The sequence below is a fragment of the Oryzias latipes genome, chromosome 9, assembly GCF_053564925.1.
Source record: "Oryzias latipes strain Hd-rR chromosome 9, Olatipes_Hd-rR_3.1".
In the NCBI taxonomy this organism is placed as follows: domain Eukaryota; kingdom Metazoa; phylum Chordata; class Actinopteri; order Beloniformes; family Adrianichthyidae; genus Oryzias; species Oryzias latipes.
Genome location: NC_136245.1, coordinates 28,455,646 through 28,478,994, shown reverse-complemented (window position 1 = coordinate 28,478,994; position 23,349 = coordinate 28,455,646). Strand labels below are relative to the sequence as shown.

The window sequence follows — 23,349 nt, the reverse complement described above, 5'->3', positions numbered from 1 at the left end:
TTCACCGAAGTTAATACTGCATTTATTTAAAAGCATTTTTATTTTTTTCCTCTGCCAGGGAAATATCCAGCATCAGAACAGAGAGATCCAGCTGGTGCTGTGTAAAACAAAGAAGAAAAGCAGACGATGATGATGGACGCACAGATGAAAGCAGTCATTTCACAATCAACTGCAGAGCAAAAAAGTACTATGACCTTTGGAATGGTAGAAAGGCCACACTATAGAGAACTGGTCACAACAAAATGTCATGGATTCAAACAGCATTTATTACTAAATCCTATTGATTTTGTTAAAGACCCTTGTGTATCAAACTTACAGACAAAAAAAATAATAAATGATTTACATTTTTTTTAGTATTTTATTTATTTTCGATTTCCTACAATGATGCAAATTACTAATCTGAGCAACTACGCAAAACAAAAAAGATACTTGAATGGTTCTAGTCATGGATTTATCCTAATAAATAAAGGTAAATAAAGCTACCGTACTCAAACAAAAGAAAGATTACAATCATAAAGAAATACTTACTAAGACAGACTTGGATTACCTGGAATTGGATTACCTACCAAAGATAAAAGTTTCAGCTGCTGTGTAGATGATTCTTTTGAACTACAGGGATGAGCACAATATCATTGCCTTGATAATCAAAAGTAAAGCAAAATCGCGTATTAGTTTAATGTAACACCATCATTTTTATATATATATTTTTTGTACCGCTTATAAATATCCAACAATGGAAAAGAGCTTTTGTTCTAAAAGAATTTGTAATTTTGTCTGAAATCTAGTGATTTAAAATAACATGCTGGATCAGGAAACCAAAGCACTTCAGCTTTAATTAATTCTGTGTATCAAATAGATCTTTAAAATAAAGAAAATCATAAAACAGACATCAAGTAAGCGTTTTTTTTAATACTGTAAATAGTTCAGAAGCACAGAGACGCTCACAAACTCACAACATCAAAATATGCTTTATCATGCAAGTTGTCTTTATTCTTTTAAATGACAAGGCAGTATAGAGATAAAAGAGGGGTCAAGATGTCAAGTGGACCTAAAAGAAACTAAAGCTAACAGAAAAATAAAGCTTTTACCAATAAATAAGTGTGCGACATCATATCCCATTACATAATAGAAAACAATAAAATACACCATAATTCATTTGTTTGAAACAGAATTATTATCTAAATAGATAAGTTAATCAGTCCACACAATAAAATATATTTGAAATACAATAAAAACTGTGAACGTGGTATTATTTAATCATACATGTTTTTTCTTATTTATTTTACAATAGTGGATATTTTATTTTATTTTTTTAGATTGTCAGTGTGTGTGTGCTTTAAATGTGTGTATCATTCCATTCTGCAGAAATCCTCCAGGCTGTTCTCCCTGGTCTTGGGTAACTCATTCTGATCCAGTAGTCGGTACTGGAAGGAAACACGGTTGATATAGTTCCCACTGGACACCAGCCTCACCACTGAGTTATCACAACCAATCTTCATCTGGGCTGAAGGGTCACAACAAGGTAAAGAGAAAACAGACTTTGGTACAGCAGTACTCCAAACTCATCTCTTCTGCTGTGGAACTCTTCAACAATAAAGTTTAAACATGAAGTTATCATCAAGTCTGGATGTGGGTGACATTTAGGTCTGGATTTAGATCTTGGATTCAAGATAATGGAGCTCTTTCATTCCTGCAGTAAGTGGACTGAGCAACACAAGGTTGTGCAGTGTGACTGTAAAGAGCGTTTCAGAATGTTTGCAGATGTTAATGAATGCAGCAGCCTGTTGTTTTTCAACATTTATTAGTACTTGGAACGTGTATTCATGGAAATTTTGTAGTGGGATGATATTTTATATGTTTTTACCCCTGCATAAATACAGGCTGACCTGTATTACAATATGAGTCATGGTTTCAACAATGTAAAACATTTTTTTTCTGTCAAAAAGCAACTGTTCATATTCAGGGATACAGAGTCTCCTTTAAACTTTTGACTTTCCTTCTCACTTGGTTTCAGCACAAAGCTATGTAAGATAACTGTTATTGACATATATTGCATTTACTGTGGTCAAATAAAAAGAAAGTTGTGTCACATTTTAGTATATGTAGAGCTGAAGGTCTTTTATCATTCAACCTTTTGATTTATTTTGGGATTTTATTCTCCAATTTCTCAGAAAATTATATCCTGGTGAACTTTTATAATGGTGTGTCTTTTTTATTTGGTTGGATTATGGTGTAATTTGATCAAAATGAACGTGGGCACCACATGAAGAAATCTGATCTATGACTGACAATCTGGATTCTTGGAAGTGATTTTCCTTAGAACCGACTAAACAATTAAAAATACAACAATGACTTTGTGCAAAACAACCTATTGAATCTGAAAAGCTGCTGAATCATTACAACGTTTAGATAATCATAGTTCAGTTTTGGTTCTGGTTCTGGATCCAGAGCTGTTTCTGTTCCAGAACCTTTTAAATGAAAATTCTGTCACTCGAACGTAGAGCAGGACTCACCCACTGGTAATGTTGCAGTTCCCAAAGATTTATCATTGTTTATGATAATGTGGTAATAATAGGATGAATGGACTTTTGTAAGCATTTACTTTTGACCGATGGATTGAATTTTCAATATTGATTTTAGAAATTTTTCAAATGGAAAAAAAATATAAGTTTAAATCATTTCAATTAAACCTATAACAAAAAAGTTTTTTTTTTTTAATGCAAGGGGGAGAAAGCAAAAACATTTCAGTTGAAACGTTGTGTGTAATACTAAGAAACAAGCAGAAAATGCTCATTCTATATACTGAGATGATGAGGAAGTGTTGACGTGTCTTAAATATTCAAAAATCCTAATTTTTTCTTATAATTTAGCTTGTGTTTAAGACTTTGTTACCCTAAACTGTGCTTGACAATGTCCTTACTAGTGGCTTGATAACTTTAACTTTGCATGGGCTTATACAGGTTTAGTCAAAAACACATGTTGGGCATCAGTACAAACTCAAAATGGTCAGCCATTACGTAACCCAGAACTGGGTTCCAAAATGTTCACCAGAGCTATAAAGCATCCAGTAGATTTATTCTTCTTTGAGCCAAATACTAAAATAGATGAATGGACTCACCAAGTCCACTGGGGGAGAAGCAGAGGTCAGCTACAGGGATCATCTTTGAGGTGTCCACACCGTTCCCTCCCAGCAGCTCCACATAGTCACCAGACCCTGAGCAGCCAGACCACATCTGCCTCTGCAACCGAGCATCAACAGAATATGAAGCCATAAAGTACTGGGACGATCACTCCTTGGCAAAGTGGACATCCTAACACAACTTCAGTTAAATGGAAGCTCTAAACGTTATCTGAGAAAAAAGTGACAGGAAGGAAAACAGTAAAAAGTTACTGTATTTTTGTCTCAATAAAACTTTGTATCCTATATCTAATTAAAGAAATGCAGGTCGCACCACATCTAAACCTCTTGGCTGTAAAGTTTGAGTTCATGTATCTGAACTTGTTTGCACAACTTTTCACGTCAGTCGACTTTGTGACTCGATTTGGAACAGAGACACTTTTCCTCAATATCTGGGTAGAAATGACTTGGCATAAAAGTGGCAAATTTTCCAACATATAATTAATCACAGTGTCAGCAGTCTGGCAGCCGGTGTCAGAATAGCTGCCAAAATGCCCATCAGTCATCTTGTGGTGTTCAATTTGATCAACTTCATTAACACCACTTCTGCCCTCTTTTTACTCAGCTCTTGTGTTGCATTTATTAGTTTAGCTCTGACTCTCTAAGCATAGCAGAATGTATTTCACGCAAATTTGTATGACTTTCATATGTCAGTAATTTTTAGAAAGTACTATTGAGCAAAAAAATCAGTGAAACATTTGCAAATTTAGATATTTTTCATGATTTTCTTGTCACAGAGGTCCAAGCTCTAACTACCAGAAACCACAAATTTTGGATGACTTTTTTGGTATTTTGGAACATTTTCAGTTACAATATCGTCCAAAGATTCACTGCCAACATTTCTCTGATAATCAAAATGCAAAAGCAGAATAGTTGAGGAAAGAAAGACAAAAAAAAATGGCTTGACATTTACAAATAAATAGTAGCAGTTAAAATGGAAGCCTGAAATCAGCATAAACAAAAAGTTACCAAACATTAAATTTATTTTAGTTTACAGTAAAAAAAGAAACATGAAATATCAAAATAAAAGTACAATTGTTTCACATCTGTTATTATTAAACTGATTATTCTTTTAATCAATGTAATAAATGAATTAATAGATACTAGTTTTGATTACTTTATAACATTATGAGTCTTTTTACTGGAAGTTAAGTTCTAAAGTAAGTTCATTGTTATTTCTAAACTTAATTTCAAATTATGTTTAAAAACAACTAATGTGTTTTTGAATTAATTATTTAAAAATTTAAAAAGTATATTGAAAGTCAAATTAAATTATTTTGTTTACATTAATTCCTCAAGTTTCAGTTCCACCTTAAGTAAATACATGGAAACGGGTCAAAAACCGCAATTATGTCTAATGATATTTTCAAGTTTTGTCTCCTGAACAATTTAAAACATTTTGATTCTGCGTTTCTAACTTGTGTTTATGGTTCATGTGTGACATACCAATGGGCGGATCTCATTGCTCTTGGCCTCCCCTAAGCTGAGTTCTGTCAGTCGAATCTCCACAGGGTAGATGACAGAGAAGCTGCAGTTCGTGCGCTGATGTGGGATCACCATGGTGAAGCTGCCCTCCGGACTCTGAGACATGATGTTACAGGCTTTGCACACACAGACAAAACAGGTTTCAAGTTTCAAACTCTTCTCCATCACCATGGAAACTCATTGGAAACACTTCAGGTCACACATTTGACATGATCAGAATCAATTATTGGTACTCAGATTAATTTTTTAGGTTAAGAAATTAAACTTATTTTACATAGCATTTTATTCATGAATTTTTAAGAAAAGTTAGATTTTCCTTTCTTCGTGGCTTTTATTTGTCTTTTAATAAACCTTATTTGTAATTAGATTTTTGTTTACAAGAATCAAGGATTTATGGACCATTGAATCAGCTTTAGCTGATGATAATTGTCAGTGTAAAGACTTACACTCCAGCCTGAATTTATGTTGTTTGGATAAAAATAATCAGCTCTAACCGCCATGTTATCCTGAAGCGCTGCTTCTCAACAGTGTCTTTGTCTTAAATCCAGGCAGTGATTGTTATGTTGCTTGACACAGTGGTAACACCGGTTTGCCAAGCAGCTGGAAAACAGGTGCATCCCTCCCAGTCAATCTCCTCATGTCCCTCCTGGCTTTGATTAATGCTCGACGGAGCACGAATGATCAGGAGAAGCAAACATGCAAGAACAGAAACAAGCAACTGAATACAAATTAAAAAAAAAAAGAAAGCCCATGCAACAAATCTGACTTAAATGCAAAAGCTTTTAACTTCCTCAGGCCATGAGTGTCCAAAATGTGTTGGAAGACTCACGCATTGGATTGTGCATTTTTTTCACAGCAAGAGTGAAGCCACTGTCAGGACTGTGAATCCGAAAGAAGATCATGGCCACGTTCTGAGATGATCGGCTACTGAGTCCTGGAGCCATGGAGGAGCAGTAGTCTGTGTAGCGCTCGTGTGGGGGCAGGGGGTGGTCATGACTGCTGGGGAATTTCTCTCCCTTCAGAACCCAGCCGTCAAAAATCTAAAGCAACAAAAAAGCATACAAAGAAAAAAAATCAAACACTAAAAAAAAAAAAAAAACATTCGGACCATCTTATTTTGCTATTTGAACATTTTGCCTCTTGAACGTTTGTATATATATAAATTATTATACAAAACAAGACAAGACTGTAATATAGAAAACAGAACAAAATAATAGCAATAAGTAAAACTAATAACAGAGACACAAAAAAAGGAAGAAAAAAGGAAAAACAAACACATCTCCGTAAATTCATACATTAATTATTGATCAGCAATAAGTCATTATAACATCAAAACTGGCAGCTACATTTCATAAAAAACCTCTATAAAGAATGGTGGACTTTTGTGGACTGACTACACAAAAAGGTGGTTTAAGGTGGTATGGTCTGTTATTATTATTTTGAGCCATCCAGATGTTGTCAGGGGTTTCTTGGAGATCCATTTGAGCAGAATATATTCTTATTATTAATAATATTAATTTTTGCATTAGGAATTTAACTGGCTCTAATTTAATATCATTTTCAACATTTGCTGCACGTAATGGGTTATCAAAATATAATACTTTTGTTTTGCAGTAATAATGACTTTTACGTTTCTTAGAACATTTTCTTTTAAAGATATAACATTGTTCTTATGGTGAAAAAATAACCTTTTTTTGTCCTGTTTAAAACTGGGTACAAACTTTCTATTTCACACACTCCCTTGCCTCAGCCTGAAGTTAAAGTTTTTTTTTTTTTAAAAGGCTCTTCCTTTGTAGTGTCTTTGGCCCACATGAGTTAACCGGCAGGCTTGGCTTCTGAAATAAAGCTTTTGCATCCCACACATCCCCCTTGGCAACGTGACCAAAGCGTAGAGGATCTGGGGTTGTGAGGTTTGCTACTTAATCGTGCCTTAACCCTGTTTGGCACAATTTTAAACAAATGGAAGGAGAAAAATAGAATTATTTCCTTGGGGTCTGGGCATCAGTGTGCTTGTTTGTATGTCGGGGGGGGTTGGAGAGAGGGACAACCTTGATGAAGTCTCCAGCGCTGCAGTCAATGTTCACATCAGACAGCTCCAGACTGATGACCTCGTTGGGCTCAGCAATGACAAAAGCTGCACAGGCCAGCTGTGGGCGGGATGCCACAAAGGTGAAGTAGCCTTCGGTAGCCAGCATGTCCAAGCATCCTGCAAACGCCACAAACACTACAGTCAGAATCATCCTATACCTACCATAGTCTAATGCAGAATAGAGCCAACTTTATCCCCATTTATACAAAATTCACTCTAATAAATTATACAGACAAAATGGTATATATCATTTTTCAAACAGCAACAATACAAAAAAAATTCAAGCAATACAAGACTTTATTGAATGAAAAAGAAGATATAACCAGATTAAAATCATCCTATTTCATTGCATTAAAAAGGTTGTTTGTAAAGTCTGGAGTGCTTTTAATGGTTTTTAATGAATGTTTTGCTGAAGAAGTGAGTTTTGTCTAGCATTTCCCACATTACTGATCCCAGTTCATGTCAGACTACTTTTAGATGTGAAAGGTGTTGCATTGTTGGACTTAATCAGCTACTGAATAAAGCCATTGTTCGGAGCAGCTCTTACTGAGAGGTCGGCGGAAAATAAAGTCCTCTGATTCTCTTTTCTGGGCAAAACTGAGCAGAGAATATATTCCATCTGCAGCATCACTGTCCTGCACAAAACGTGACAAAAACATGTGACACATTTCACCTAAATGCACATGCAAAAACTTAATTTAAGATTTAAAACTTCTTAGAAATCTAAACCATGACTAAGTCTAGGAAATCAAACTTGGCGGTACCTCGATGTAACGTGTGAGTCCCATCCTGGACGACAGGGAGATGAGAAAGAGCAGCAGCTGTGCACGCAGAGCCACCGACATGCTGAGGCGCGTCTCTGTCCAAGTGAAGCAGGGAGGAAAATAACGGTGCTGTCTATAAGGTGCAGCTTTTATAGCAGCTCCAACAGGCAGGCATGCCAGCATTACAGTCACTGAAAGCTCTGAGCCGAGCGGACATACAATTATTTTTTAATAATAAGTTAATAATAGCAGCTATTTATGGCTCCAAACGTGCTTAGTGGCATAAAAATGAATAAAAGCGTATGATTTTGTTAAAATGAAGGCTAGGCTCATTAATACTGTTATGTAAAACAAATTTCTGCCCGACATTCTGTTGCTTATTTAGGACAGTTTGGTACTTTTTATAGCTGGTACAGCTCATTAGCTACACGGCCACAAAAAATTGAAAATAAACCATGCCCCAGCTTTGGCAAAACACACTTTAATTAATATAAAAATTCAGTTTTGCCTCAACAAAAAATCCATTAAAATAGCTATGATAAAACCTACACATTGACATTGAAAAATCAGTACTGTTTTTTTTCTATCCAAGGTTAGTGTTCACATACAGCCTCCTCTTCCCACACACCGCACAAGTTGACCCCTGTATTTGTGAGTTTCCATAACTTGGCACAGCTGCCCAAATCAGAGTCTGTACGAGGCATTTGCATTTATAACATATACCATCTCCATTTTACACAGCTGTGCTGTGATTAAGCAAATTTTTGGTTTAACTCTCTAGGACGCACTGTTTAGTACTTTTCGCCATGGCCAAAAGACGTGGTTGGCATTTCGGTTAAAATGCATTCACAAAAAAATCAATAAACCATGAAACAAAAACATAACTGAACACGTGAACTCCAACGTAACACATATGTGTGCCAGCCTCAGCTTCTACTTTTTTTAAAGTATCAAAAAGGATGACACGACAGAGAATCTGACTATAATTAATGACTAAGTACACTCAAGAATCCAAATAATAAAATAAAAGAATCTGAGTTCATCAATCGTTTAGCTAACTTTTGCTTGTGACTATACATTTTACTTGTATATATTTTCATTGTATTTTACCTATGATGTTTTATTTATTTTCTTCTTTATCTAACCCTTGTGCTATCCTAGGCACTTTAACATTGGGAGTTGGGTCATCTAGACCCACTAGACAGTGCTCTGAACCTTTTTTTCTTCAATGATTTGTGATCTTCACTGGTGTCCATATATAACATGAAATCTTTCCACCTTTATCCACCTTTGTCATGGTAGGGAGAACACGTCAATGTAAGGGTGGGGTCATCTAAGATAGCACAAGGGTTAAGGTTGAAATGGAGAGGCAAAAACTTTGACAACCAATTTAAAAAAAAAGAAAAACCTCGCCAGTTTAAAAAACAAAGCAGATGCTGATTCTCACCGTGTCACTTGTTTTTTTACAATTTACTTTCATCAAATGTCAAGAAAATTAAAATTTTCTACTGTTTTCTATTATTTCCCATTCAAAAGACTATGAAAACTATAACCTTTATAGTTTTCAAAGGCACTAGTGCCTCTCTACACATCATAAATCCATCTAGTAAACTCAACATGGTCTCATTTGACAGTATTCCACAGATTTTTAATATAATATATTGTTCCTGTGGGCTTAAAATCCAGCAAGTTATGGGCAAAAAAGTTGCAAACAAAAATGCAATGGGGTTGACCTCAGTCTCCAACTGCCAGGAAGAGCTTTAGTCAACAGTCTGACCCCCATTTTTAACAAAATAAAGTGTGACCGTATTTCTCAAAAATCATGTTAGCATGAAGCAATTTAGCCAACAAATGCAAAATCCAAAAACAGGTTCAGAATGTCCCTTTGCCAAACTTCGATCTACCATGAAAACAAGTGAGCATGGTTTTTCACATGGGTCCGCTTTATTGCTATAATTCTATAGCTGGACCAAAATGAGCCACAAAAATGTTAAATTTGGCTGTCTTTTCCTTGAAGTTATCTAGTTATCTGGTAACATTTTTATTTCTTCTAAAAAAATAAAACTGAGAAGTTCTCTAAAATCCCCTTTGATTGTTCTGTGTCATCATTGTTCTGTGTAACCTCCTTTTTATATTTTAGTATATTTTTTATATTTTTTATGTATATTGTCTTATTCGCAGTTTTATTTATTTATTTTTTAATTTTTATTTGACCTTTTTTTATTCCACCGGAAAAATTGCACTGTAATTTCGTTGTACATGTATAATGACAATAAAGATATTTGTATTTCTATTTCTATCATCCTTCTTGCTGACTTCTGCTCTTTAGGTTGCTGGAGGGTTATGGGAGTTTTCTCATCCACTCTACAGGCCTGACAGAATAACCTCTGGACATTGAACATTGGGTTCCCAGTGATTATCTCAGATCTCCTGCCATTTTGGCCTTTTCTCTCCACATACCTAAAATGCTCCTAACCGGCAAACTGCCACCACATCTGCTTGTTTGAAAGTGCCAGACTTCTTCAGATGATCTGTTAATCAAGTGCTCTAAATGAACAACACCTGGGTAAAACTTCCTAACTTCCATGAAATGTTTCTTTTCTCCCAACAGCAGCAGCTTCAGGCTGAGGAGGTGGGGACTCAGAAAGGGTTTCTGGCATATCTGGGAAAACGGTTAATGCAAAGTTGATCCATCATCCAAAGTTTAGGACACGTTGTTCTTTACCACATGACACAAGCAAAGCTTTCTGAAAAGATCTATTCTCGTAGCCCTAGTCTTCATGTTAGGTTCCAGATGTATGCAAGAATGAACACTTTGAATGGTTTTGTCAAAAACATCTGAAAGACATCTGGTCTTGAATTTAAAGATTTATGCCGTTATGTGATCACTGATCCACAGTCTTTTATTCTCTCTTGAAGATTTGATGGGGAGTTTTGTTGACTTCATCAAGTTGGACAGATTGAAAGTATTGAAAGACAGTGGTCATATAAGTTCATTTGTGAACTTATATGACCACTTTGCCATTCAGCTCACAACACAAACTCTGTCATACTAATCCAATTTCTTTCAGGTTGCCAGGTTGGATAAAAACTCAGGAAAAGACACTTTGAGCGTTTATGCTCACAAAGAAAGGAACAATTTTCCCACTTCCATTCAATCTGTACATCTTTGACATTATTTAGGAGAGCTATATCAATACAACCTACATGTTTTTGCTTCCATCATAATGTAACGTTTAAGATCATAAATGATCTTAAAATGTCTTTTTTCTTTCTTCTTATAAACATCTATTATAGTCTGTGTTTTGATTGAATCTGCTTTGCTAAACTGCTTTGTGAAGAGGGGAAAAAATTGAGAGCTTATATGTGTTTATGTGTGGGTGTGCGTGTATGTGTTTCAGTCAGACAACTCTTGCAGTAAGAAATATTTATTTGACATTTTTCCACATTCTTTAAGTTGGCATTCACATATTTTCGTTTGGCATAAGGCTCCGTTCAATTCCATAAAACTTCCATAAAATTCCATAAAATTTCCATAAAACTTTTCGGGTAACAAAACCCCCCTTAACGGAGCCCACAGGTGGAAGCCGGGGAGGAGGGTGGGGCGAAGAATGAGCGCTGAAGGTAAGAAAGAATGAACAACTGCGCACCTGGCTTAAATAGGACGCTGAGCAGGTGAGTTAATTAACTGAACCGCCCTAGAGTATTTACCTGTAAAACACTGCAGCGAGTATCTGCCCGAAATACGATAAATCGTCATTTCAGTCAGACAACTCTTGCAGTAAGAAATATTTATTTGACATTTTTCCACATTCTTTAAGTTGGCATTCACATATTTTCGTTTGGCATAAGGCTCCGTTCAATTCCATAAAACTTCCATAAAATTCCATAAAATTTCCATAAAACTTTTCGGGTAACAAAACCCCCAACACTAAAATCATCCAGAAGAAGAGAAAATGTGAATGTATAATCAGTGTGTAATAAAATGGGGTGTGTTTTCGGCAGCATTCCATTTTCATTTCATTTCCCAGTATGACTGCTATGTGTGACCCGGCACCATTGACCGTTTGGGCCGCCCCCTTCTTTCCATTTCTTTTATCCGAGTTCAGCGCTACGAAGGGGACATACTATCTAATGGATCTGCTATGTGTGACCCGGCACCTTTGACCGTTGGGCCGCCCCCTTCTTTTTATTTCTTCCATTCGAGTTCAGTGCCACGAAGGGGACACACTATCTAATGGATCTGCTATGTGTGACCCGGCACCTTTGACCGTAGGGCCGCCCCCATTCGAGTACAGCGCCTCGAAGGGGACACACTATCTGGTGGATCTGCTATGTGTGACCCGGCACCTTTGACCGTTGGGCCGCCCCAATTCGAGTACAGCGCCTCGAAGGGGACACACTACCTAGTGGAACTGCTATGTGTGACCCGGCACCTTTGACCGTTGGGCCGCCCCCGTTCGAGTACAGCGCCTCGAAGGGGACACACTATCTAGTGGAACTGCTATGTGTGACCCGGCACCTTTGACCGTTGGGCCGCCCCCGTTCGAGTACAGCGCCTCGAAGGGGACACACTATCTAGTGGAACTGCTATGTGTGACCCGGCACCTTTGACCGTTGGGCCGCTCCCGTTCGTGAACCACTAGGGGAACATACTATCTGCAAGAGAGAGAGAGAGAGCCAAACAAAGGAAACGAAACAAAACAAAGCAGGGAGCCAACATAAGAATCACTCATACCTAATTTTTTAAGAACATAAATCCACATCCGCAAAACGCTGTGTAGAACTACAATTTGAACCGCCAAGAACAACCCGTATGAAGGCACTACCTAACATCCAATCCAAGCTCCCAAAAGCATGCTAAACATGCTTAAGTACATCCATTATTCGTAGCTTCCATCAAATACTAAGAACGAGCTTAACAGCTATAAATGTTATTTCATTTGGTATACTATTTAACGAGCTTAATCCAACGACAGGACTACGAACGAGCTTAACTGCCATAATGTTTCCCCACTTGGCATACCATAATACGAGCTCAGAACATCCATTTATTCGAAGGTTTCCATCTAAGTATCAAGAACAACCTCAACGCCATATGTCCGAAGCTTAATCGGCGTAATTGCGCTTAGAAACCAAAAAACTTTTGAGCTCCATCGCATACTATAATACACTTTAGAACATCCTAAATTTTTTTAGGCTTCCACCTGGCTATAATCTTCTTTTAACATCTACAATCAAAGAATTTACATTCATTATGCGGTTGACATTAATTAATTAATTCAGTCAGAAGTGTCATTGGAATGCAGAGGAGGTCCAACGCCCCGTCACTTTCAGTGCAGCAATAGGTACGTCGAGCAGTCATCGTTGCAGCACCAGATCAAGGAATGCATGGGTGACATCATTTCCTGGAAACGGAGAAGCTGATCGGGGCGTAGGGGTTCGCAGGCTCAGGATGCGATGCATAGATAAAAAACAAAGCAGTATTAGTCTTGACAAGAATATATAAATAACCCAGAAACTGATCAGTTTCAAAATGATTGAGATAAATTAAATAACAGTGCTTTTAAAAAACAAATCTGAGAAAGTGAAATTTAGTAGATAGTTAAGGTAAAGACCCATTGTGGATTTATCGCACCCTAGAAACCACCATAATTACAAATTCCAACAGTGAAATAATAGTGAAATATGACCTGCACGAAATCTTAACACCAATTTTTTATATATTCCAATGATGACAAAAGTAACCTTTGACAGTTTCAGAGGGACGCACCTTCAGGAGGCCATCGAGGAGTAGGAGTAGTAGATGGAAGAGTAGCCAAGGAGATTTGTAGATGAGGAAGGTCAACATCCCACGTGGCAGAGGATTACAGCTCGGCTGGATTTGATGCCTTGTATATGATATTAATGGTTCTCAAATTTTTTATTTAGCCAAGGGCGACTGGATACTGCAAAAGAGAACTTGAGAGCCATGAGGGATCATAGGTTTTGATATTATTTTTGCTAGACTGAACCTTAAGCATTCAGAGGCGGAGTATAACAAGCCTCTAAATGGGGATGCATCTAGCAGAGTGCCATCTGCTTAGAAAAGGCAGACCGAAGACTGACTTGCGGACACAAGATTTAACTCATGAACTAAGCTTGAGAGCGCCAGTGACATATTTCCTATGGTCAGGGTAGAAGTTGCTCAAGGTGTTATTTAAACATTAACCAAGTCAACCGATGACACAATACTATCATTCAATATTGAAACAGCCTTAATATAATCTCCAAGGATGAAACAACCGGACGACCCCTTAAGAACCATCAGAGCTGTAGATTCTGGCGGCCGGACAAACACAAACCACTCTTCTTAAATCCTTTTCCCCCAAACCAGAAGGCGCAGACACAGGAGAACAAGTGGAGGGAGCCTGAAGACACAACAGTCATCACAAAACCACTCCAGGCATAGAGAGGGAAAGATCAAACGCAAAACACGAAAATCCAGAACAGGAACACGCGGCCCAGAATCGAACTACCCCCAGCCAAAAAAACAAGGCCGCGACGAGACCGACACACTCACTAATGCGGCCGACGCAAGTCCCTGAGGACAGGGCAGGTAGGGTACACAGAGCAGGGAAAAAACAGGCAGAGCAGAACCAGATGCAGAATGTGCGGGGGCAATGAACGAGGATCGCTGAGTGAATAAAATGAGCCATAGACGCTGCATAAGAGAGACCAATCATAGGGAAAAATGTCCACAGAGCCGAGACGGGTCCAAGAGACACTGATTCACAGTCTAACTAACCAGCAGCTACAACAACGAAGAAAACAAACAGAAGAACCGCCATAATAATAAAGCCAGCATCAAATCAAAGATAAGATTCACACACAGCTCCCAAAGAACAAAACAGCAACAGAAAACAAACGCAAAAAGCCACGATAAATTCAGCCAGCATGAGAAACCTGTCCAAACGAGGACTGCCAGCCTTCACAACCACAGAAAGGACCCCACAACCCCTGAAAAAACAACCGGACGACGCAGAACTACGCAGCAGAAAAGGAATCAGAAGTGCATCAAGAAGGACCCGGAGAAAAAACTACAATTCCCAGGGTCCTTAGGGGCGTGACGTCACCGAAGTAAACAGGAAGAAAAACGCAGCCTTAGAAAACTACACGGGAAAGGACTGATTGCCGCTCACCGCAGAAAGTCGGCTGACCACGGCAGACGAGAAGACCCGGACAGCCCCCGATCGGGGGCCACGGACATCCCGAACATCGCGGAAAGCACACCCCCTGCAGATGCACGCGACCGCGGCGAAACGACCGCGCCGTGCGCCGTCAGCCGCCCGCGGATCACTGCAAAGCAGAGCAGACGCGGCGAAACGAAAACCCCACATCATAAAAAACGGGGATCATCCATCCGAAGAACGGTGGGAACACAGCAAGACGCCGAAAGAGACGGAGACCCGCGGGCACTGAGACCGGCGAAGAATGAGCGCTGAAGGTAAGAAAGAATGAACAACTGCGCACCTGGCTTAAATAGGACGCTGAGCAGGTGAGTTAATTAACTGAACCGCCCTAGAGTATTTACCTGTAAAACACTGCAGCGAGTATCTGCCCGAAATACGATAAATCGTCATTTTGTGATTGTTACAGGGCGGAGCTACAGGGGGCTGGGGGGGGGGGGGGGGGGGCAGCTGCCCACCCCAGCAAAAATTATTTGCCCCTCAACTTGCCCCTCAATTGTTGAGTCAATATTAGTATCATTATTGACAAAGATTAAAAAAAATCAAAACAACCAAATTTAAGCATTAGAGCACCTCAGCTAAAAGAACTGCTAAAGATTAAAAACAGTAACTACTATAAAACTGCTTGAAATATACATTGTGATCCTTTCATTTGTAATGGCTTTTCCCTCTGCTGTTCTGCCCCCACCCCCCATATAAAATCCTGTAGCTCCACCACTGTTGTGTACTTTGATTTTATCACAGTTTCTTTTTTTTTTTTGGCTGTTTCTTTTTATTTGTTTGCTACTTAACTCTACTTAGTTATAAACCCAACACTCAAAATTAAATGTAGCAGGGCTATTTCACCCATGACATCCAGATCTGAGAATCTGTTGAACCTTTAGAAAAAAATTCAGTCTGTGGATAAAGCTTTGGTTCTTTTTTGCATCCTTAGGATGAAATTAATCAAATATCTAGAATCCATCAAACAAAGTTGTATGAATTCCATGAACTTTAATAATGTTCTGATACACTATTAGCTTCTGGTACTGTGAAAATTAATGAATCAGTATGTAATGCTGCAATGCCATTTCCTCCACTAGTGCTGTTGTTTCAGGAGAATATTTTTCTTGCAGCTTGATAATTAATATTTACATGTGTGCTCAATACAAAACCTTTTCAGTTGAAGTGGCTCACATGAATATGGAGAAGCAAAAGGTCCAGATTGAATATGGATCTTTTTTTAAAGAGGAAGTTTGTAAAAGGAAATGGTTGTGATGTAATTCACTTTGTAGCAGTGCAACATTTTCATTCAGATGAGACTAATTTCAAGTGTCCACTCTGCCGTTGTGAAAGGTCAAACTCATGTGTAGGCGAGTGCAGGAGATGATGATCATTCAGTCAGTATTCAGGCTCACATGTGAACAAAAGAACAACTCTCACATTCTTTCATTCAGCAGAAATGAAAACTGTGCATGTGTGATTAAACTGAGCTAATGATAGTTGACATTTTACTCTGATGATGAAGGTCTGCCATGCCACACGCTGGACTGCAAACTAAAAAAAACAAAACAGTAATGAACGTGATGAATAACATTTACAGACCCTCCGCCTCTTGTCTTACAATGCTGATGACCTATTCAAGGTGTATTACTTTCATTTAAAAGCCAGTGGTCGCCAATGCTAATTAGTTAGTCTTGCAAACTCACTAATGTCCAGGCTTATTAGCCAGAATCTCACTGCTGAAATGTGTTTTCCTAATGCAAATGACATGGGGGAACAAGGGAAATGTTAGCAAGTAAAACATGGTGTTTCTGTGAGATTCATGTGCTTGTCCCTTAACAATACTAAAATATTGACACTTGTATTTTATGGATGTTTTGTTTATACGTAACTCTGCTAAGGCAAACACTTCCAAGTCTCACACCACACAGGACAAAATATTGTGTAAATAAACCACACAACAAACATGAAACATCATCAGCAAAAATGTGCCCCTGAAAAGTACATTTCAATCCCCCCCTCAATTTTCAACTAATGACATATGGCTATGTTTTACCTAAGTTAAAACCCATGGCCAAATTACATTTTTTTCCTTTTCCAGTATTATTCAGTTTGAGTAATACTAGATGTTACTCCTAAATACCTTAATGACACGTCCTCTCCAGATGCCGATATTAGGCTGAGTTAAATACAGAGTGACAGACAGAACACAAACAAACTCCTTGATGAATTGTCCTGCTGCTGGTTCACAATCAGATCAAGGCAAAGAGCATATGATAAAATATCAGGGTTCTTTAATGTGATGGATCCAGTCTGTGCTGCTATTGCAAAGGTGCTGAGGTTCCGCAGGACGTGGGCATGTTTGGGGTTTTTTATCCAGCATCATTCGTTATTCACTGTTCCATTCAGAGTCTGAAGGTCATAGTTAAGTTGGTTCAGCTCATGCTGACTCACTATATTTCACCTGAATCACTCAACGGGCCTGTTCGGATTTTGAGCAACTCTGGACGCACCCAAAGAAAACACCTTCTTGACACTTTCAGGTGGCTGTTTTTGTCAGAGCGAGCTGTCAGACGGGGGGGCATATGGGCATATGGGGGCTGTGACCTCTGATGAACCACTTGGGTGTTAAACTCTAACCTATAAATGATAAATAACGGCTGTGTTGGTTCTGTTAACGCCATTTTCAGAAACAGGAACTTCCTGGAATCTTAATTCTATTTTGTTGCACACCACTTTATCCTGACATGATCCCACTGTTAGTTATTGGGCTTTTTTTTTTTTTTTTTTGCTATTCACAGCCTTTTTTTTACTTCTATGTCCCTTCAGGGGTAGAAATTAGTCTGGCATAAAAAAAACGTGTTTTTAAAGTTTAAATATAATAAAATCCAGTTGTGTTGCATAGTCCTCTGACATGTTCATGTATTTCATTGCAGAGATGTTGTACTGTATGTGATCAAGGCTCTGTACAATAAATACTAAAAATGTCATCTACTGCAGCAGGAGGATCTAATTTGACACCGACTGTGTTTTATTTTGAAAGGCACTTCTTGCATGTGCTGCTGTCAAAAGTAAATACAAAGGTTCACTCAAAAAATTAACACTGTTATGACTCAACTATTGTAAATATTAAAATTAATAATTAGGCTGGATTATGAATTTATAAATGAATGGATTATTGGCCACGTAAATAAAGTGTACTTTTTCTAAAAGGTTAGGTGTAACGTAAAGGTTGCAAACCCCCTGTTCTTGACAAAACTATAAAAAATCCTTCAAGAAATGAGAAGGTTTTTCTTTGTCACGACACATTTCATCTGTTTTTTTGTACAATTTGCATTAACCACGAACCTCTCTTAAGTATAATGAAAAGAAAATCAGCTTTTGAAATAGGATTTACAATTATATCTATGAAAAACATCCTCTTAAGCATCCACACAAGTCCTGTTAAAGATTCTCTGTCCCATCAGAACATCACAAAGAATTGTAGAATCGAGGTGAGCATGCAAAGTCGATAAAGAAAGCGCCAATCTCGACGTCATGTTGTTTTTCTGAGTGAGGGGCCCTGCAGAGGACGCGATGACTCATCTGAGCCGTACTCCTGGTTCTGAGTCACTGGCAAGGCAAACGCACTTCAGTCTACTGAAATCCCACTCCATGCTGTGGACAGACTGCTATGCAAATGCACAAATTGTTGGTTATTTGATCTTTTTTTTAAAACCCCAGACCATGTTTACTGCTGGGTTTTGATCTATTTACTGCATCCAAGTCTGTTCAGTTTATAAATAAAGCAGCAGTTCACAACAGACTGAGGTTGTCTCAGAGCGGAACACAAAAAGCAAAACACATGAAATGACCACAGAAATCACTTCTGTCACAGTTCCTGAGTGGATGTTTGTGTTTGGGCATGAAGATCTGAGCCACTGCTGGTGGAGTCTGATTCTGTCTATGCCCCCTTCTCCAGAGATTCAGAATTCTCTGGGCACGCTCAGAATGTCATTTATTAACGGCTAGAGATTGTCTATGAATTACACCTGTGTGCAAAAAAAAAAAAAAAAAACATTTAAGATGACTGATGTTCTTTCAAATACAGGAAATGCCAGAATCAAGAATAAAAATACTCCACCACCATCTGGTGGTAAATGTATGAATATGTTTTTGAGATTTATCAGATGGCGTTACAGGTAGGGATGTAAAAGATATTAGACACCTATCAAAAAATTAATCCAGCGACAGCAGTATCATTTGAAAAAAAAATATTAACAAGATTATGTTGGAAAAAAGGTATAAAATTGATCAAGCAGTTGATAATCGGTTTCTCTTCCGTTCTTTTTCTTTTGTCTTTGTCTTTTATGCACGTGATGCAAACAAAAAGACGTCTAACCACAAGCTTTCTCCTACCAAGTCAGGTCAGATGCATTTAGCCGAAGGCGAACCACATTGAGGGACGTGTGTTGTGTTCATTAAACATATAATAAACCTTTATTTCACAGCACTGCAAACAATATCTGAATTCACCCAAAATGTCAGGTTTTAATGCTTGAAGCTAATTTGTCTTATAGACATTTTGTTTTTGCTCATTAAACTAAAAGTGCCAGCTTTTGTTAAAAGGCATGCAATATTATTTATAGTTTTAAATACCAAGTGAATGATAAATATCTAGATTGTCTCCACTTAGGCAAAAGAATTGGACCGTATCGCCACAAAGATAGTTGAATCTTTAATGTATCGATTCATGGACCATATATGTATTGTGTGATAGGGACCCCTAGCTAAAAGTCAAGTGCAAACTATAAGTTCAAACTTCTTTAACCGACTCTTAAAAATAGACACAGAAAGTTTAAGTTTGGCCCCAGCTGGCAGTTTGAGGCTGTCACGTCTCTGTGTGATCAAAGTTAAATTGCAGTGATTGTTGACTCCTGACACCTAGTATCCTAACTCTCCCTTATTGCCCAGCATGCAGCCTCCTGCCCCGCACCTGCTCCCTTACAAAAGAAAAAAAAGCATTTCCTTAACAGTCTGTTTTGCCCTCTCTCCCCTCCACATGCTTAAACAGGTCTTGTGTGGATCCGCCTGTCAACCCCAGAAGTTCAGCCCGGCTCTCCTCAATACCTAACTGACCCATTCATCTCCTGTAGGGGTATAATGAGCTGACCCTCCCCGTGTGGACAAACCTGACAGAGAGAGATTACTTTAAAACTCTGCATAGATTTTCTCACTTGCTCCTCCTCCCCATTCCTCGCGCCTGAAAATATTTAATTCAAAGTGTTTTAATGAGGAGCGATGGATAACACACTCTTTGTTTTAATTACCTTCCAGCTGAGTTCTTATTGGGAGGTCTGTCGACTCCCGTTTAATCCTGGCTTTCCTGTTTTAATCCTTTTTGTTAGTTTTTTTAATCTCATACATTTTGTAGTCTAACATGAGATTTTAAACAAAAAAGAAACATTTTAGCAATTAAAAATACTGACTTGTGATATTTTTTTTAAAACTCTTAAAAATGGCACAAAGTAAACAGTTCAATGAGGAAACAGACATTCTATTGATTATTAGAAACATTATAATTAATAATAAATAAGGTGAAGTATAGTTTTGTTAAATGTTGTCTTTTCCAGAAATGACCAGTAAAAAGTTACATTTACAGGGTTACATTTTCATATTGAAATTTCCTAAAAGTAATTTCACTGCACCATACTTTTTTATCTAGATACTCCCTTTTGTTTTAGGATTTGTATTATGTAGATTTATAATAATGAACAGGAAGCAGTTATTTATCTTGTTTGTGTCTATGTATCATTTAAGTTAATTTTAATATTTCTACTTCTCTAATGTTGTTTGGATTTTAAGAAGAGAAAATCTAATTGGGCAGTCAGAAACATCTCTTTAATTTTTAATGCTCAACATCATATTGTAAATATTGTAAAAGTAAATAAAAAAGACTAAATTTGATTTTTTTTTCTGGCAAAATTCGTATTTTGAAGTTGTTGCTATATTCCTTTCGGCATATCCCTTCAGGGGTTGCCACACTGATTCTCACAGGTGGTTTGATTTTTATGCCGGTTGCCCTTGCTGACACATTCATATATTTTATCCGGACTGGGGACCGACACAGGGGGACCCAGACTTGGGCCCCCTTGTGGGTCTCCCAAAAATCTGTTAAATATTGTTGCCAACTGAACATTTACTAACAAACATCTTTTTTTTTTAAAGGGGTTTTCAATTACACAAAACAAACTACCCACAACAAATCAAAATGACACAATAAGATACAAAAAAAAATGACAAATTAAGTTGAATGAGGATCAATGGCATTCTTTATGTTCAAACCATAAACAATACAATTGTTTAGTCAGAATAAATTGAGATTTATATTGAAGTCATACCATACCACTAAGCTGAAAACATAGTCTTTGCGTGAATCAATATCTGTATTAGATGTAGACAAAAAATACAACTTATTTTCCAATTTACAATTTCAATTCAAATTAAAGGGAGCACCATTTCTACAGCAAAAAACAACAAACTTCAGTTAAAGGTCACATTGCTCATTATTCTGTATTACATGTTCCTGTTCTGGTTCTAGTTATTATTTGACTCGTAATCAGCTGCTTCCTGTTTGTTGCTTGTTGTTCAGTGTGTGTGTGCGTGTGTGTGTGTGTGCGTATGTGTGTGGGAATGTGTGTGTGTGTGTGTGTGTGTCTGCGTGTGTGTGTGTGTGTGTGGTGTTACTCCAGCACTAATCTGAGTCAGATCCTCACGTTCCTTTGATATTTGACAGCATATTTGCATTTAATGCTATCTTTAAATAATTTACTTACTTTTAGTTTGTTGAATTGTATGTTAGATGGCATGGCATTTCACATGACTTTTTAAAATAATCCCTATTGAATAAATAACAAATCCGCATTACTGTGTAAGCTGCAAACATGAAATTTCTGTCCATTAAAGAAGTCATACACAAGTGTATATAGAATGGTACGATCTTGAGAAAAAGGCAGCACTCAGTCTTCTTTTACTGTAGTTGTTGTTGTTGTTGTTGTTGTTTTCCAAACTGTAGTAAACATCCACTCATTGGAAAAGGATTTAGCACTATAAAATAGAAAGATGTCATGACAGCAACATTGCATTGTAACTGAGACCTGTTTGTTATAGGATCCTGTTGATCTGCTGCACTAGATCAACATGACTTCTATAGGCTGCGTGTCTCATTAAGATCTAATCAGAAGTTGCAGATGTTTCCCCTCATTCACAAACAGGCTGAATTCAGCTGAGGTGGGAGCGCCTTTGACACTCAGTAAATGTGTTCCTTTTATCATTCAGGCTCCACTCTGGCCTTACCTGCCTCATCCAGCCTAATGAACATTGATTAGTCTACATAATCAATGCACTCAATGACAATGATTCAGTGCTCTGCATAAATGTATCGACTGCATTTGGCTATAAACAGCAGCTATCTTTTTCATGCTTTTGCTGCATTCTCTTAGTTATGTTTTGATAGGACACTAATTATATTATGACTCTCTGAAGAGCTATGGGGCATATTTCATTAAGCAATACCAAGATGAGATAGAATATATTGATTTTCTCTCTAAGTTTTCAGAATTTTTTAAACAATTTTTGGCATTGATTTTTTTTAGCCACTGAAACGATCAATTACCAACATTTACCAGAAGATGGCAATGCCGAGCTGGTTTTGGCATCAAACTTTAGCCCAGTCTTTGTGTTTGATTCCAGTGAATGTTGTACATTAGATTATACTCTTTTTTTACAGTTTGTTGGCAAAGAAAACAGCCCAAAATGAGAAAATCTGATCGCAAATTTAAGGTTTCTGTGTTAAAGAAAACACTTGCCATCTTGTTAAATTACAATAAAGTTGTGTAACTACAAAAGAAGGAGGTAAAATAATATTACTGCATCCAGCTGCTTCCTGCAAACCTAACCTCCGGCAAGGAAAGTTTTGGGGAATACCGTAAAACACCCACATGCTTATATCATTTCAAAAGTACAATCCAAACGTATGCATCAAAGGTATAAGGAAAACCCCGCCGTGAGGCATGTAGGTTTGCTGCTCCTAGTTTTCATCGCCATGCATGACCAGGTCATGTAATGAATGTTGATAAAGTAGAAAAGCTGGTTTAATCAGGACGGATCACTGTGCAGAGGTGGAGAATGTCAAAGAGAGCAGGCACAGCTGCTTAGTGAGAAATCCAATATTGACTGTCGGGATAAATGTCCTGCACATACTCTCATCTGTCCCAGGGGCCGTAGTATTATGCCTCTCGCGTTAGCACTCCTAATTGGATTAAAAATGGTTTGTTATTGGGAGAAAAATGACTGAGAAAACTATCATGATTATTGCCTCTCAACAATGTTGGCCCCCAGAGCTGAAGAGCTGGAGTAATTGCCTTTGCTTTGGAAAATGTCAGAAACAGTTGATGCATCCAAACACCCTTCTATGCTATCCAGATGAACGGATTTGGATCAGGCCAAAGGGACTATTAGTTTTGGTATAAATTCAAAACAATCACATTTGGTAAGAAATGTTACATCAAAGTTTACATTTATCCCATTGATTCCGCCCTTACTGCCGATTGCATTCCGAATATTTAATGATACTATTCTGTA

At 37.8% G+C, this 23,349-nt stretch overlaps 1 protein-coding gene and 1 long non-coding RNA gene across 2 annotated transcripts in view; one reads left to right on the top strand and one right to left on the bottom strand.

The window, feature by feature from the left end:
- Positions 1-965: 965 nt before the first annotated feature.
- LOC101156980 (corticotropin-releasing factor-binding protein) lies at positions 966-7,668 on the bottom strand. The gene is made up of 7 exons (XM_004072194.5): positions 7,517-7,668; positions 7,300-7,387; positions 6,712-6,869; positions 5,493-5,703; positions 4,625-4,779; positions 3,119-3,239; positions 966-1,504 (listed from the first exon to the last, which is right to left on the bottom strand). Exons 1-7 carry the CDS (start codon positions 7,595-7,597, stop codon positions 1,350-1,352), a joined length of 969 nt encoding a protein of 322 aa, XP_004072242.1. The 5' UTR covers positions 7,598-7,668; the 3' UTR covers positions 966-1,349.
- A 3,253-nt stretch (positions 7,669-10,921) lies between these two features.
- The window catches only part of LOC144994611 (uncharacterized), a 51,933-nt gene continuing 39,505 nt past the window's right edge, over positions 10,922-23,349 (top strand). Inside the window, exon 1 of the long non-coding RNA XR_013658198.1 lies at positions 10,922-15,002. This is a non-coding gene — a long non-coding RNA (uncharacterized LOC144994611). The remainder of the gene's footprint in view (positions 15,003-23,349) is intronic.